At 43.6% G+C, this 16462-nt stretch overlaps 1 protein-coding gene across 1 annotated transcript in view; it reads right to left on the reverse strand.

Annotated features, from left to right (window-relative positions):
• The window catches only part of LRRC52 (leucine rich repeat containing 52), a 70859-nt gene extending 56903 nt beyond the window's left edge, over nucleotides 1-13956 (reverse strand). Inside the window, exon 1 of the mRNA XM_075286713.1 lies at nucleotides 13317-13956. Coding sequence (XP_075142814.1) covers nucleotides 13317-13956 — 640 coding nt within the window. The remainder of the gene's footprint in view (nucleotides 1-13316) is intronic.
• Between the last annotated feature and the right edge of the window lie 2506 nt (nucleotides 13957-16462).

A 16462-nucleotide genomic window follows, 5' to 3' on the forward strand; every position in this document is an offset into this window, starting at 1 on the left:
ACAGAATCCAGTGGCTCCAGTGGCTATAGTTTGAAATATCGTGCATATTACTCTACCCTTCTGTTAAGGTACTTATCATATGTTTTCTAATTACTCCAGGCCTCGTTTGTTTTACCTTAATCTGATATCAGTTTCAGGACAAAAAAGAACAAAAAGAACCAGACTACAATACTATTTCCGGAATATTTATTTAATTTTGTCCAACATGGTTCATTTTTTGCATACCTCACTACTAGAGATGAGCGAACAGTGTTCTATCGAACACATGTTCGATCGGATATCAGGGTGTTCGCTATGTTCGAATCGAACACCGCGTGGTAAAGTGCGCCAAAATTTGATTCCCCTCCCACCTTCCCTGGCGCCTTTTTTGCACCAATAACAGTGCAGGGGAGGTGGGACAGGAACTACGACACCGGGGGCATTGAAAAAAATTGGAAAAAGTCATTGGCTGCCGAAATCAGGTGACCTCCATTTTAGACGAATAGTGGATTTCAAATCCGGGTCATATGAGAATGTGAACTTTGTGACTATGAGACAGGGATAGCTGTACAGGCAGGGATAGCTAGGGATAACCTTTATTTAGGGGGGGATGTTATTAAAAATAACTTTTTGGGGCTCTATCGGGTGTGTAATTGTGATTTTTGTGAGATAAACTTTTTCCCATAGGGATGCATTGGCCAGCGCTGATTGGCCAGAGTACGGAACTCGACCAATCAGCGCTGGCTCTGCTGGAGGAGGCGGAGTCTAAGATCGCTCCACACCAGTCTCCATTCAGGTCCGACCTTAGACTCCGCCTCCTCCAGCAGAGCCAGCGCTGATTGGCCGAATTCCGTACTCTGGCCAATCAGCACTGGCTAATGCATTGTATTGGCGTGATGAAGCAGTGCTGAATGTGTGTGCTTAGCACACACATTCAGCTCTACTTCATCGGGCTAATAGAATGCATTGGCCAATCAGCACTGGCCAATGCATTCTATTAGCTTGATGAAGCAGAGTGTGCACAAGGGTTCAAGCGCACCCTCGGCTCTGATGTAGCAGAGCCGAGGCTGCACAAGGGTTCTGATGTAGCAGAGCCGAGGGTGCACTTGAACCCTTGTGCAGCCTCGGCTCTGCTACATCAGAGCCGAGGGTGCGCTTGAACCCTTGTGCACCCTCGGCTCTGCTACATCAGAGCCGAGGGTGCGCTTGAACCCTTGTGCACACTCTGCTTCATCAAGCTAATAGAATGCATTGGCCAGCGCTGATTGGCCAATGCATTCTATTAGCCCGATGAAGTAGAGCTGAATGTGTGTGCTAAGCACACACATTCAGCACTGCTTCATCACGCCAATACAATGCATTAGCCAGTGCTGATTGGCCAGAGTACGGAATTCGGCCAATCAGCGCTGGCTCTGCTGGAGGAGGCGGAGTCTAAGGTCGGACCTGAATGGAGACTGGTGTGGAGCGATCTTAGACTCCGCCTCCTCCAGCAGAGCCAGCGCTGATTGGTCGAGTTCCGTACTCTGGCCAATCAGCGCTGGCCAATGCATTCTATTAGCCCGATGAAGTAGAGCTGAATGTGTGTGCTTAACACACACATTCAGCTCTACTTCATCGGGCTAATAGAATGCATTGGCCAATCAGCGCTGGCCAATGCATTCTATTAGCGTGAACTGAGTTTGCACAGGGGTTCTAGTGCACCCTCGGCTCTGCTACATCAGATTGCTACATCTGATGTAGCAGTGCCGAGTGTGCATCAGATGTGTAGTTGAGCAAAACTGACTCAGCACTGCTAAGTCTCTGCATTCGCATAGGAATGCATTGGCCAGCCTTCGGCCAATCAGCGCTGGCTCTGCCGGAGGAGGCGGAGTCTAAGGTCGGACCTGAATGGAGACTGGTGTGGAGCGATCTTAGACTCCGCCTCCTCCAGCAGAGCCAGCGCTGATTGGTCGAGTTCCGTACTCTGGCCAATCAGCACTGGCCAATGCATTTCTATGGGGAAAAGTTAGCTTGCGAAAATCGCAAACTGACAGGGATTTCCATGAAATAAAGTGACTTTTATGCCCCCAGACATGCTTCCCCTGCTGTCCCAGTGTCATTCCAGGGTGTTGGTATCATTTCCTGGGGTGTCATAGTGGACTTGGTGACCCTCCAGACACGAATTTGGGTTTCCCCCTTAACGAGTATATGTTCCCCATAGACTATAATGGGGTTCGAAACCCATTCGAACACTCGAACAGTGAGCGGCTGTTCGAATCGAATTTCGAACCTCGAACATTTTAGTGTTCGCTCATCTCTACTCACTACCTGTCACTTAGTTCTGCCTGTATTACATTGACTCTAGAACATCTGTATCAGTTCTATTAATATGTGGAAATCTACCATCGTATTCCCTGCCTTTTCACATCTGGGCCTTGAAATGTATATAAGTTGTATATGTTGTAAATTATGTGCACTTCTTCTCACATGATTGTATTTTTATTTATTTTTTCTGTATGTAGAGTCTGATGAAGGTACTTGTACGTACCGAAAAACGTTTCACCTAAAGCTCTACTTGAAACACTTAATAAAACACTGAAAGATTTTTGAAGCACAACCTTTTGTGTGACGTTCCATTTCTGATGATCAAGTTGGGTTGGGCCCCTACGCTCACACCACCATTACAACTCCTACCGCAACCCTCTTACCATCATTTCATAGCACTTTACACAATACAGCAATAAATAATGTAAAGCATTGTGCTTACAGTCTATAAAGATGTATAAAACATAAGGGGTCCACTTATGGAAATATTCTGGAAATCGTCCACTTCACAGCAATGAACAGACTGAGTCTCAGACGACTGGAGATGACCATCATGAAGTGGAGCTGTCATACTGTGAGACATGGTTGTAGTATATACCGTATCTTATTTAGCTGCTCCCCTCCTCCAATCACTAAATATCTGAGCTCTTTTCTGTCCTGTTGCCACATACAATCCTACCATGTATTGCCGGATACCATCTTCTTTCAGACAGTGCCTTCCCGCACAACCTTTAGGGAGTTAAGCAGTTTCCATGGTAATGCTGCATTTGTATTCATATTACGATACCAAGTTGGTTGTTATTATAACCTATAAACTATACTCTAACATAACTAGCAATGCTTTATACATTAAATATATAATATAGTATGCAACAGTAAAAGTGTAAAGAAAGAAACACTTTGTAGACTTGACATAGTCAGGCTTTTTTAGCCTTTGAAAAGCAATCTGTGTCTACATAAACAGCTCAATGCTGTCAGCCATGTCCACATTACATGTTGTATTTAGAATACTGACTACACTGAAGGATACCGACTACATGTCTGCAATGTCTAATGCCTTTATAACATATATGTATTCATACCATTCATGCCTGCCCTCTATAATTTCCTTTATAAGATAACAATGTTATACATCTCTGCCTAAGACCAAGGGCTGTGGATGAAATGAAATCTGTCGATGGATGTTAATATAAGGCCTTATTCATATATCAGTATTATGCACCAGAAGCAGACAGAAAACAAAGAAAATATACACATCTCTTCATTATTAGAGATGAGCGAACAGTGTTCTATCGAACACATGTTCGATCGGATATCAGGGTGTTCGCTATGTTTGAATCGAATCGAACACCGCGTGGTAAAGTGCGCCAAAATTCGATTCCCCTCCCACCTTCCCTGGCGCCTTTTTTGCACCAATAACAGCGCAGGGGAGGTGGGACAGGAACTACGACACCGGGGGCATTGAAAAAAATTGGAAAAAGTCATTGGCTGCCGAAATCAGGTGACCTCCATTTTAGACGAATAGTGGATTTCAAATCCGGGTCATATGAGAATGTGAACTTTGTGACTATGAGACAGGGATAGCTGTACAGGCAGGGATAGCTAGGGATAACCTTTATTTAGGGGGGAATGTTATTAAAAATAACTTTTTGGGGCTCTATCGGGTGTGTAATTGTGATTTTTGTGAGATAAACTTTTTCCCATAGGGATGCATTGGCCAGCGCTGATTGGCCGAATTCCGTACTCTGGCCAATCAGTGCTGGCCAATGCATTCTATTAGCTTGATGAAGCAGAGTGTGCACAAGGGTTCAAGCGCACCCTCGGCTCTGATGTAGCAGAGCCGAGGCTGCACAAGGGTTCAAGCGCACCCTCGGCTCTGATGTAGGAGAGCCGAGGGTGCACTTGAACCCTTGTGCACCCTCAGCTCTGCTACATCAGAGCCGAGGGTGCGCTTGAACCCTTGTGCACACTCTGCTTCATCAAGCTAATAGAATGCATTGGCCAGCGCTGATTGGCCAATGTATTCTATTAGCCTGATGAAGTAGAGCTGAATGTGTGTGCTAAGCACACACATTCACCTCTACTTCATCGGGCTAATAGAATGCATTGGCCAGCGCTGATTGGCCAGAGTACGGAACTCGACCAATCAGCGCTGGCTCTGCTGGAGGAGGCGGAGTCTAAGATCGCTCCACACCAGTCTCCATTCAGGTCCGACCTTAGACTCCGCCTCCTCCGGCAGAGCCAGCGCTGATTGGCCGAAGGCTGGCCAATGCATTCCTATGCGAATGCAGAGACTTAGCAGTGCTGAGTCAGTTTTGCTCAACTACACATCTGATGCACACTCGGCACTGCTACATCAGATGTAGCAATCTGATGTAGATGAGCCGAGGGTGCACTAGAACCCCTGTGCAAACTCAGTTCACGCTAATAGAATGCATTGGCCAGCGCTGATTGGCCAATGCATTCTATTAGCCCGATGAAGTAGAGCTGAATGTGTGTGCTAAGCACACTCATTCAGCACTGCTTCATCACGCCAATACAATGCATTAGCCAGTGCTGATTGGCCAGAGTACGGAATTCGGCCAATCAGCGCTGGCCAATGCATTCTATTAGCCCGATGAAGTAGAGCTGAATGTGTGTGCTAAGCACACACATTCAGCACTGCTTCATCACGCCAATACAATGCATTAGCCAGTGCTGATTGGCCAGAGTACGGAATTCGGCCAATCAGCGCTGGCCAATGCATTCTATTAGCCCGATGAAGTAGAGCTGAATGTGTGTGCTAAGCACACACATTCAGCACTGCTTCATCACGCCAATACAATGCATTAGCCAGTGCTGATTGGCCAGAGTACGGAATTCGGCCAATCAGCGCTGGCTCTGCTGGAGGAGGCGGAGTCTAAGGTCGGACCTGAATGGAGACTGGTGTGGAGCGATCTTAGACTCCGCCTCCTCCAGCAGAGCCAGCGCTGATTGGCCGAATTCCGTACTCTGGCCAATCAGCGCTGGCCAATGCATTCTATTAGCCCGATGAAGTAGAGCTGAATGTGTGTGCTAAGCACACACATTCAGCACTGCTTCATCACGCCAATACAATGCATTAGCCAGTGCTGATTGGCCAGAGTACGGAATTCGGCCAATCAGCGCTGGCTCTGCTGGAGGAGGCGGAGTCTAAGGTCGGACCTGAATGGAGACTGGTGTGGAGCGATCTTAGACTCCGCCTCCTCCAGCAGAGCCAGCGCTGATTGGCCGAATTCCGTACTCTGGCCAATCAGCACTGGCTAATGCATTGTATTGGCGTGATGAAGCAGTGCTGAATGTGTGTGCTTAGCACACACATTCAGCTCTACTTCATCGGGCTAATAGAATGCATTGGCCAGCGCTGATTGGCCGAATTCCGTACTCTGGCCAATCAGCACTGGCTAATGCATTGTATTGGCGTGATGAAGCAGTGCTGAATGTGTGTGCTTAGCACACACATTCAGCTCTACTTCATCGGGCTAATAGAATGCATTGGCCAGCGCTGATTGGCCGAATTCCGTACTCTGGCCAATCAGCACTGGCTAATGCATTGTATTGGCGTGATGAAGCAGTGCTGAATGTGTGTGCTTAGCACACACATTCAGCTCTACTTCATCGGGCTAATAGAATGCATTGGCCAGCGCTGATTGGCCGAATTCCGTACTCTGGCCAATCAGCACTGGCTAATGCATTGTATTGGCGTGATGAAGCAGTGCTGAATGTGTGTGCTTAGCACAGACATTCAGCTCTACTTCATCGGGCTAATAGAATGCATTGGCCAGCGCTGATTGGCCAGAGTACGGAATTCGGCCAATCAGCGCTGGCTCTGCTGGAGGAGGCGGAGTCTAAGATCGCTCCACACCAGTCTCCATTCAGGTCCGACCTTAGACTCCGCCTCCTCCAGCAGAGCCAGCGCTGATTGGCCGAATTCCGTACTCTGGCCAATCAGCACTGGCTAATGCATTGTATTGGCGTGATGAAGCAGTGCTGAATGTGTGTGCTTAGCACACACATTCAGCTCTACTTCATCGGGCTAATAGAATGCATTGGCCAGCGCTGATTGGCCGAATTCCGTACTCTGGCCAATCAGCACTGGCTAATGCATTGTATTGGCGTGATGAAGCAGTGCTGAATGTGTGTGCTTAGCACACACATTCAGCTCTACTTCAGCGGGCTAATAGAATGCATTGGCCAGCGCTGATTGGCCGAATTCCGTACTCTGGCCAATCAGCACTGGCTAATGCATTGTATTGGCGTGATGAAGCAGTGCTGAATGAGTGTGCTTAGCACACACATTCAGCTCTACTTCATCGGGCTAATAGAATGCATTGGCCAATCAGCGCTGGCCAATGCATTCTATTAGCGTGAACTGAGTTTGCACAGGGGTTCTAGTGCACCCTCAGCTCTGCTACATCAGATTGCTACATCTGATGTAGCAGTGCCGAGTGTGCATCAGATGTGTAGTTGAGCAAAACTGACTCAGCACTGCTAAGTCTCTGCATTCGCATAGGAATGCATTGGCCAGCCTTCGGCCAATCAGCGCTGGCTCTGCCGGAGGAGGCGGAGTCTAAGGTCGGACCTGAATGGAGACTGGTGTGGAGCGATCTTAGACTCCGCCTCCTCCAGCAGAGCCAGCGCTGATTGGTCGAGTTCCGTACTCTGGCCAATCAGCACTGGCCAATGCATTTCTATGGGGAAAAGTTAGCTTGCGAAAATCGCAAACTGACAGGGATTTCCATGAAATAAAGTGACTTTTATGCCCCCAGACATGCTTCCCCTGCTGTCCCAGTGTCATTCCAGGGTGTTGGTATCATTTCCTGGGGTGTCATAGTGGACTTGGTGACCCTCCAGACACGAATTTGGGTTTCCCCCTTAACGAGTTTATGTTCCCCATAGACTATAATGGGGTTCGAAACCCATTCGAACACTCGAACAGTGAGCGGCTGTTCGAATCGAATTTCGAACCTCGAACATTTTAGTGTTCGCTCATCTCTATTCATTATACATTGTAGCTGTATAGTCTGCACTGCTGCTTTTGGCTTACACACTGATCAAAACACTAGCATGTAAATAAGGCCTAAAACTGCAGAAAAATAGAATAAGCAGATGTAGGGAGTCATCTAGGTAACAAGCTGTTTACTTTTATATTCCGCACAGTAGCTCTAAGGGAGGGTTCACACGGTGTAACGTGCCACGTGATGTGGCATGTCTACACCGCGGGGGCTTTTGCGGGCCGTACACGGGGATCGTATGCGCCGCGCTATTTTGCGGCCGTGATTTTGCCAGTGTACTGTACCGGCATTCAGTCACGCACTCTGCTCCGGATTAGGCCCAATGAATGGTCCTAATCGAGAGGAGGAAGTGTCTTCAGACAGAATTACGAGGTGAAACGGCCTGAAGAATGAGCAAAAGACCTGACCAGCTCCCATTGATTTCATATCCGCCTCAAAATCCTGACCAAAAAACTCTGTGTGAACTTACCCTAAGACCTGCATGTCAGATATCGCTGCGGGTTCACTAGCAGTGATTCCTGGGGTTGTGCCAACCAGTTTTTTTTTTTTTTTACTTTTTGTCACAGCAGCTTTCAGGAATACAAACTTCTGAATTTTCCTGAAAGATATTCAGCAGTGCGTTTGCTATGTTTCTCTTCCCAGAGAACTATATGATGAGTACACATACAGTACAGTCCTCCCGATCACCTGAACTGCATTATATAAACAGCAATGGCGCAAAAACAGTACATCAATACCCTCATTATCCCATGACCAACAATGTCTATTAACCTCTTCAACACCTTAGGCTATCAGACATGACACCATTCACACATACATAAACCACCAAGAATGTCAGCATTTCCCTAGACCTCTAGGAATCTTAATATTATTCCCCTTCACCCCCTTCATCACTGGGGCTGTCTCTGCAATTTCTGATGACTTTATAACATACATGTATTCATACCATTATGAATCATACTATTATATATCAGTATTATGCAAAGAAGCAGACAGAAAACAGAGAAAATATTTATAACCTTGGAATTACTGTGGAATACCAAAACATTAACCATTAATCATTATAGAATGTCAAAGATTTAGCTAATAAAGACTTCATTGTCATGGATCACCCAGGATTACACTTTACCATTATAACATAAGGGCATGGATTCAATCATTAAACCCTTTTCTACACTTGATAACCACATATATGATTAATAACCCTACAACAATCCACAATTAAAGCTCTATTCAGATTACATTTGTTACATCTGTTTAGCACATTCTTTTATCGGATGCAAAAAAAGAGGCAAATGGATGACAATTGATGGTCATCCATTTAGATAGACATCAATGTTAAAAAAAATAAAACACAGAACTTTTTGCCCATTTTTATACTACGTTTCCAGAAACAGATCCATTTGTTTAACCTTGATGTCTTTGCCAACGGATGACCATCAGTCTACATCTGTTTGCCTCTGTATTTTGCATCCCTTTATGGCATCTGTTAAATGGATGTAAAAAATGTGATCTGAATAGAACCTAATCTTGCCACAGTATAGGAGAATTCTGAAAAAAAAAAATGACTGCATAGTGCATATTATTCAGGCACTTTATATGGCAGAATTATGTGGACATTGTATTAAGGTGGTGCCTTAACTCTCTGATTAGTGGGGATCTGACTGCAGGGAAACCCAATGACCCCTACTGTTTCTCCCCTGCATTTTGGTGCTTCTGACCTTCTACTGTGAAGGGTAATGCTGCATAACTCCATTCAAGTGATTGATGACTATTGCAACATTCTCAAGATTTGTAAAGGTCCCGGCAATGGAAGCAATATGCCATTACTTTATGTGGTGGGAAAAACCCTTTTAGGAATGTGAAAATATCTAGGAAGAACTAAGGCTGAGTTCACACGGGGTTTTTTGGTCAGGATTTTGAGGCCATATCCGCCTCAAAATCCTGACCAAAAAGACGGCTCACATTGAAATCAATGGGAGCTGGTCAGTTCTTTTTTCCAGGAGCCATTTCTTCCGGCTCCCGGAAAAAAGAAGCGACATGCTCATTCTTCAGGCCGATTCACCTCGTGATTCGGCCTGAAGACACTCCCTCCTCCCAACTAGGCCCATTCATTGGCCTAATCCGGAGCAGAGTGCGCGACCTAAAAACCCTGTGTGAACACGGCCTAACATTTCTCCCTTCATTCTGCTCAAACTGCTTTTCAGCCTTAATCCATATGTGATGGTATTATTTGAGCACTGAATGTCATTATTGTGTGAGCACTATGTAGCAGTATTATATGTGCACTTTATTGTACCGAATTTTTATTTGGATACCATACTTTCTGGTGGCATTATTTGCAATCGAATTTATATGTATACAACTTTATACATATACACACAACTTTAAAATTGTGAGAAAAATAATAAAACATGATGGTAAAATCAACCCTGTGTGAATACAAAAGCACTAGGCTGTAAATCAGTGTGTCGCAAGTAGAGATGAGCGAACACTGTTCGGATCAGCCGATCCGAACAGCACACTCCCATAGAAATGAATGGAAGCACCTGGCACGCAGACTTTGCCGGCGGCCGGCTGCTTAACCCCCCGCGTTCCGGCCGCTTCCATTCATTTCTATGGGAGCGTGCTGTTCGGAACGGCTGTTCCGAACAGTGTTCGCTCATCTCTAGTCGCAAGCTTTTTAGCTATGGCCTCATCATTCAATCCATAGCGATGGTTAGGCCTCAACAATAGTAGACACTGCCGCCAGTACAAAATGGGTAGAAGCATCACCACAGCTTCACATGAGAGTTGGTTCACACTAGCGCTTGTATTCCGTCCATAAGGAGTCTGCATGGAGACCCCCCCGAACGGAATACCAATGCTAATGCAAGCGCTGTGCAGTTAAGCACACAGAACCCATAGACTGTAATGGGCTCCGTGTCCTTGCCGCGCACTGCCCGCACAATTCATTCGTGCGGGCAGTGCGCGGTATGCACATGGAGCCCATTATAGTCTATGGGCTCCATCTGCTTTGCAAGCACATCGCTTGCAATTGCGATTGCATTCCATCCGGAGGGGTCTCCATGCGGACTCCTTGCGGGTGGAATACAAGCGCTAGTGTGAACCAACCCTAAGGCTAAGGCCCCATATTGCAGGAGCGCAGCTTTTTTTATGCAGATTTTGCTCCTTTTTTTTGGAGCCAAAGCCAGGAGTGGATTATATGGATGTAAAGAGAAGATCTACTGATAATGAAGAGATGCAATGTGCCATGGTGCTCTTTCCTTATACCCTGACCTGCGTCTGACTGATGAACTGGGCAGAGACCTTTGCCTCACCAAAACTGTCAGGCCCCCCCCCCCCAGAGTTTAACAAGCATTGCTGTAAGGTACGATTTCATTTCAGATTTTTATTGCCTGAAAGAAGGCTATATAGCAGTAATGTGTTCTTGTTAGCAGAAGATTGTTATCTGAGTACCTAACACAAAAGTGTAAAGTATCAAGGGAAGGTCAAGTACCGCATGCTAATAAGGAAGTGACTAATGTGTCATTTCTAAATTAAATTAGGACAATATGCAGAGACTGGAAGACAGCAGCATACTCTCCTTGAAACTAGGAGATTATATATAGTAAGACAAGGACAAAGCTATGGAGGGGCATTCTCCATGTAAACCCTGGAACCAATCACGCTATCTCATAGAAATTACATTTTGTACATATTGCCCCTTTTCTTATGCAACCATATTACAGAATGTCCCTAACCTTCCATCAAGTGGGGACGTGCTGTGAAGAGAGATAGGAGTTGGGTATGTACTAATCGCTGCTGCGCTATATTGATAAATGGTACTGGGGGGCAGGGACTATAAAAGAAAAAGTAGTTATAGGTAGATATCATCATAATCAACTCCCTACGTAAGTGCAAGGAAAATGTATTGGTTTTTTGTTTTTTTTTCCCACACCGTTTTTTGCTGTATTTTTCTCCTTTTAAGTATATAGTGAAATCGCTTGCAATCCTGCTGCTAAAATAAATATTCTACATTTTTCAAAAATACTGTTTTTTCAAAGCATTATCATAATTTGTACATGAGATTAACCAAAATCTCATCTTTAAAGTGCAGTGTTTGTTTCCCACTATGATTTGGCATCTAACTAAAACATTTCTGCAACGTGGGGCCTTAGCCAAAGGAAGATTTCAGATGTATCCACTATATTACAGGAAACCTTACCTACTATATTTTGGATTGTATTATGAGAGGGGGAAATTCTGATAATAATAATAAGGCTACAAGGTTGCTGTAGATTTTGTCAGTATTGGTATACTGTTGGTAAAACACAGCGGGGAGAATTTACCAAATAATGTGTGGCAAAAATGATGTACAATAATCCGTGACTATTCCTTTTACTACTTTTTAATAATAGGGAGACAAGTGGGAGCAGTACAGGCAACATTAATTGTTTTACACACACAGCTTTATCTATAGATGAGATATGTTCTAGTTTCATATACAGAGTAAGGCTAAGGCCCCATGTTGCAGAAATGCAGCTTTTTATGTTGCAAATTCTGTTGCAGTTTTTTGAGCCAAAGCCAGCAGTGGATTGAGAAAAATGTAGAAATAGAACTTTCTACATATTTCCCATTCCTCTTGTAGCCATTCTTGGCTTTAGCTAAAAAAAAAAAAACGCAATAAAATCTGCAACAAAAAAAAAGCAGCTTTTTTTGTTGTTGCAGATTTTATTGCATTTTTTTAAGCTAAAGCCAAGAATGGCTACAAGAGGAATGGGAAATATGTAGAAAGTTCTACTTCTACCTTTTTCTCAATCCAAATGGCTCTGTGGGGATCAGACACATGGAACCCGCACAGATCAGCTGTTCCAGCAGACTCCAGGAGCTGCTGCCATGGACAGGAATTGCACGTAATAGTAGTGGCACTACAGTTCCCTGGAAATACCACTATACAGTAGATGGGTCTGCAGTTGGAGCAACTTTTTTTTCCATCTTAGGATACGTTTACATGGTAGTATTCTGCTCATTATTTTGCATCATGCAAAAAACAAAAATGGAAATTACTGTATACAGAGAATTGGTATAATGCAAAATTTTGAACCTGCTTCTGACTTTGGTTTACAGACATGGGAGCAAAATACTGAGCAGAATACAGATTTTTAATGAGAACTTAAGGGGAAAAAATGCTTCCTACTCCAGATATCAGAATAAATCCACTGATTAGTGGCCTATCTCTAGGTAACTAGTACACAGTGCTATAAACAATAGTATTTTGGTTATTCACACATTACAGTCTACTGTATATAGCTACCACATATTGCAGGACAATGGTGCTGCCCCTCAGCCTAGCAATGTTATCATTATAATGGCTCCCTAATGCTAAGGCCACATTTAGTGAGTCTCCCACCCGTGGCATAAAACAGTGAGAATTGTAGTGTTTCGCTGCAGCTCTCAGCTGCGATTTCTGGGCAACTGACTTTCAACTGGGCAACTGAAGTTGGTTTTCAGTTTTTGGATAGCAAAAGTTGAAAACTGCGGGTGATCACAAAGCAATAATTGACACTTTTTTTGCGCAGTGCACAGATGGGATTTGCTTAAACTGTGCACTACTTCAACAAGTTGGCTGTCAACAATTTTGCAGTGGCTAACTTGCTGCAAATACACAACGTATGTCTCTAGCCAAGGATGGTAAAGTAGCTCACAATGTCAGCATCACTTGTAAATGTATTTTGAGCATACTTTGGCTAAATAGATAGTGAACTGACATTTGTACATGCTTTGGAATTTTTACATTGATAATAGAACAACATAACGCTGATTAACAATTTCCTACAAAGCAGTAGAGCTGTACATTAAAGCTTACCTTCTCATACACATATGCACAGTGTGTAACAGTAAGTAAATGTAAGAATGACATTGGAAAGCACTATTATATAGAAATGTTTATGGGTAATGTAAAAAGTGCAAAGTAACAGTTGTGTAGCACCGCTGCCCCTTTACCTTACCCTGGCTCACCTGTGAAGTAAATATCACTCTCTGTGACCCACTTAAGGAAGTCTTTCATAGGACAATAGCAGTCCCAGGGGTTAAAGCTGAGGCCTAGTGTTCGTAGACTAGGTAATTCGCTAACGGTAGTGACATCTAAGTAAGTCAGAGCTGTTCGACTGAGGTCCAACTGACGGAGGCCTGTGTTGTTGGCGAAGGCATACTTCTCAATCTCCCCCAATTTAGGGTTATCTGAAAGCTTTAAGACAACTAGGCTTGTCAAAAGATAGAAAGTTTCCGTTGTAATCTTCGAAATGTTGTTGTGACTTAGGTCCAGATAAACCAATGGCACCGCAATAAAGGTGGCTTCCAAAGAGTCTCCTAAAATATTGTGACTGCAATCCAGGTACACCAAGTCAATTAGAAGGTTGAGATCCATTGATGGAAGGTAGGTCAGATTGTTATGAGTTAGGATCAGCTGCCTGGTATCCATTGGGATACCAGTGGGAAATTCTTCAAGTTGTCTATCAGTGCAGTTTACTAGAAGATGTTCACAAATGCATTCCTTGGGACAGCATAGGCCACTGTCTAACAAAGCGATCGCTGTAATAAAAAAAAGAAACTTCTGACCGTCCAAATAAGTTTGAGTGTGAATTCTTTTTTCATCCATGAACATGGTATCTCCAGCGGGTCTTCTCCACCCAGATGAGTAGGGGAACATAAGGATGACTAGCTGTACAAGGGCCAGCCCTGTTAGCAGAGTCCCCTATCACAGCAGTTGATAGTAAGGCTGCAGTCATGTCAAGCAACATGCGCGCCTCCCTTACCATGTGTATAGATGTCTATTGTAACTATTCTCTGGTCTCTTATTCAGAGTGTCACGTTGCTCTCATTCTTGAGGTTTCATTGACAGCCTATTTTCACTGTCTGGCTGTGAAAGTGCTGCTGCTACCACAAAGCCTCTTTGAACTTGAAAGTGAAGCGGACGGTTAAATAGCTGGCTCGGACACAGAAGAGGACACATCTCCCACAGTCTCAGTGGTTGCCAGTCGACACCTTTGTGACGTCAGCGGCTGTTCCAAGGCAGCTCTGTTGCTGCTCAAGTAGAACAGTTCAGGCATTGCTGATTACTTGAATACGTGCATCGACAAAGCAGCGGGCATACTTGCCATTCAAGATCTCTGGGAAGACATTGACATTACTGAAAATCACTATAGTAAAGATGTAGCTGATTAACAGCAGGCATGGTATTATTCTATGTGTGTGATGTTGCTTTGTGTAACCGTCTAGAGCTTTTTGTCATTCATATTGTCATATATTTTTTGTTTTTGCATTTTTATGTTGTTTTCTATTTCAATAATATAATTTGGATTATGTTATATTTACACTAATGATATAGTTGGATCATATGCTAGAAATGCATAGAAATTATTGCACTATACATTTATAAACACGAGATGTGAAAAGGAATACATTAAGGCGTCAGAATACGTGATGGTCAGATATTTCTTAAAAACTATTAAAATCAAAGCATCTTTTCATTGCATGTGTTTTATTTAAACCTGCTTAACCCACAGACATTAAATACTGCTACATGGCCACAGCTATGGGGAATCTTGTTTCTTTTTGTAATACAACTCCTCCAGGCTCTGAAGAAATGAAGAAGTATTACAATGCTATAAAAACTAAACTGCACTTGAAAATTGACAATGTCATTGACAAAATAACATTGAGCCTTGTCGAAGGTTAAAGAGTCAATTGCTATGTGCAAACTCACAGGCTGGGTGTAATATTGAGCATAGGGAGTCCTGTGCTAAAATAGAACAGTAAACCAATTCCTTTCATCACAGTAACATGCATCTAGCATTTCAGCCTTTGATACTTAACCCTTTGTAACACCCACAATGCTTTTTTATAGAAGTGAACTGTATGTGTCTAGGCAAGCTTGAAGTTACTATTTAATGAAAGCTACACATGTAATATATGTTTGGTACATAGTTTACAACCTCCCAAATTCCTATAATTCATCATATTCTGCTGGAGATATTTATTTAGCAGTGACTTAATACAGAATACATGTGAGTGTCTCTTATTATGTGGAACACTTTCCTATGGACTTTAATATATGGTATCATAATGTAGTCATACTTGTATTAGCCGTGCATGAGTCAAGTATATTTGGCTTATACACGTTATATATTGTCTATGTATAAAAACAATTATTGTTGGGGCCACACGGTGGCTCAGAGGTTAGCACTGCAACCCTGCAGCCCTGGAGGCCCGGTGTTCAAATCCCACCAAGGGCATAAAACCATCTGCAAGGAGTTTGTATGTTCTCCCTGTGTTTGCATGGATTTCCATCCCATATTCCAAAGACATACTGATAGGGAAAAATGTGCATTGTGAGCTCTATGTGGGGCTCACAATCTACATTAAAACAAACAAAAAAAACAATTATTGACACCCAATTGACATCTGTGTTCAGGCTATTCCGATTCACACTCCGCATGAAGAATGCGGAGAGAAAAGCAATGCAAGCAACACTTTTATCTCCACATTTTTCATGTGGAAACCAAGTGGAATTCACATGGACCCCATTATAGCATATGGTGTCCGCGGGTTTCTTAAGGTAACCGCTTTTTTATGCGGATTAAGCTTCCATTTGGGGGGTCCCCAAGCAGACTCCCCAAACAGAAACCCATGCTCAGATGTGAACCAGGCCTAACTCTGAATGAAATAAATAAATAAAATAAAAATGGTGACCTGGCACCCGTCTGGTGGAAATAGTAGACTCCAGTCAGGAGCCCTCCAGGCCAATTGCAGCTCTTACCTGGATACCATCCAACAGAGTGGGTGGTGAGGCAAATTGGAAAGGAAATATAGAAAAACCGGGAAATGACAGAGCGCTAATGACAGCAAATTCAAGATAGACCTGAGTATAAAAATCACGATGTGGATGGTTAAGATGAATTGTGTAACGTCTCTGCCTGTTCGGGTCACTGCACCACCCTCTGCTCGCGTGCTGCGGCACAGGAGGAGGGTGCAGTTTGGTTTTAGGCCACTAAAATATACAGTAACAGACAAATACTAGAATTAAAATCAATAATCAATAATCAAAAACATGATAAGACTTGAATCGATGAATAAATAAATAAATGAATGCATACATAGATACA

The sequence above is a fragment of the Leptodactylus fuscus genome, chromosome 9 (genome assembly GCF_031893055.1).
Source record: "Leptodactylus fuscus isolate aLepFus1 chromosome 9, aLepFus1.hap2, whole genome shotgun sequence".
NCBI lineage: Eukaryota > Metazoa > Chordata > Amphibia > Anura > Leptodactylidae > Leptodactylus > Leptodactylus fuscus.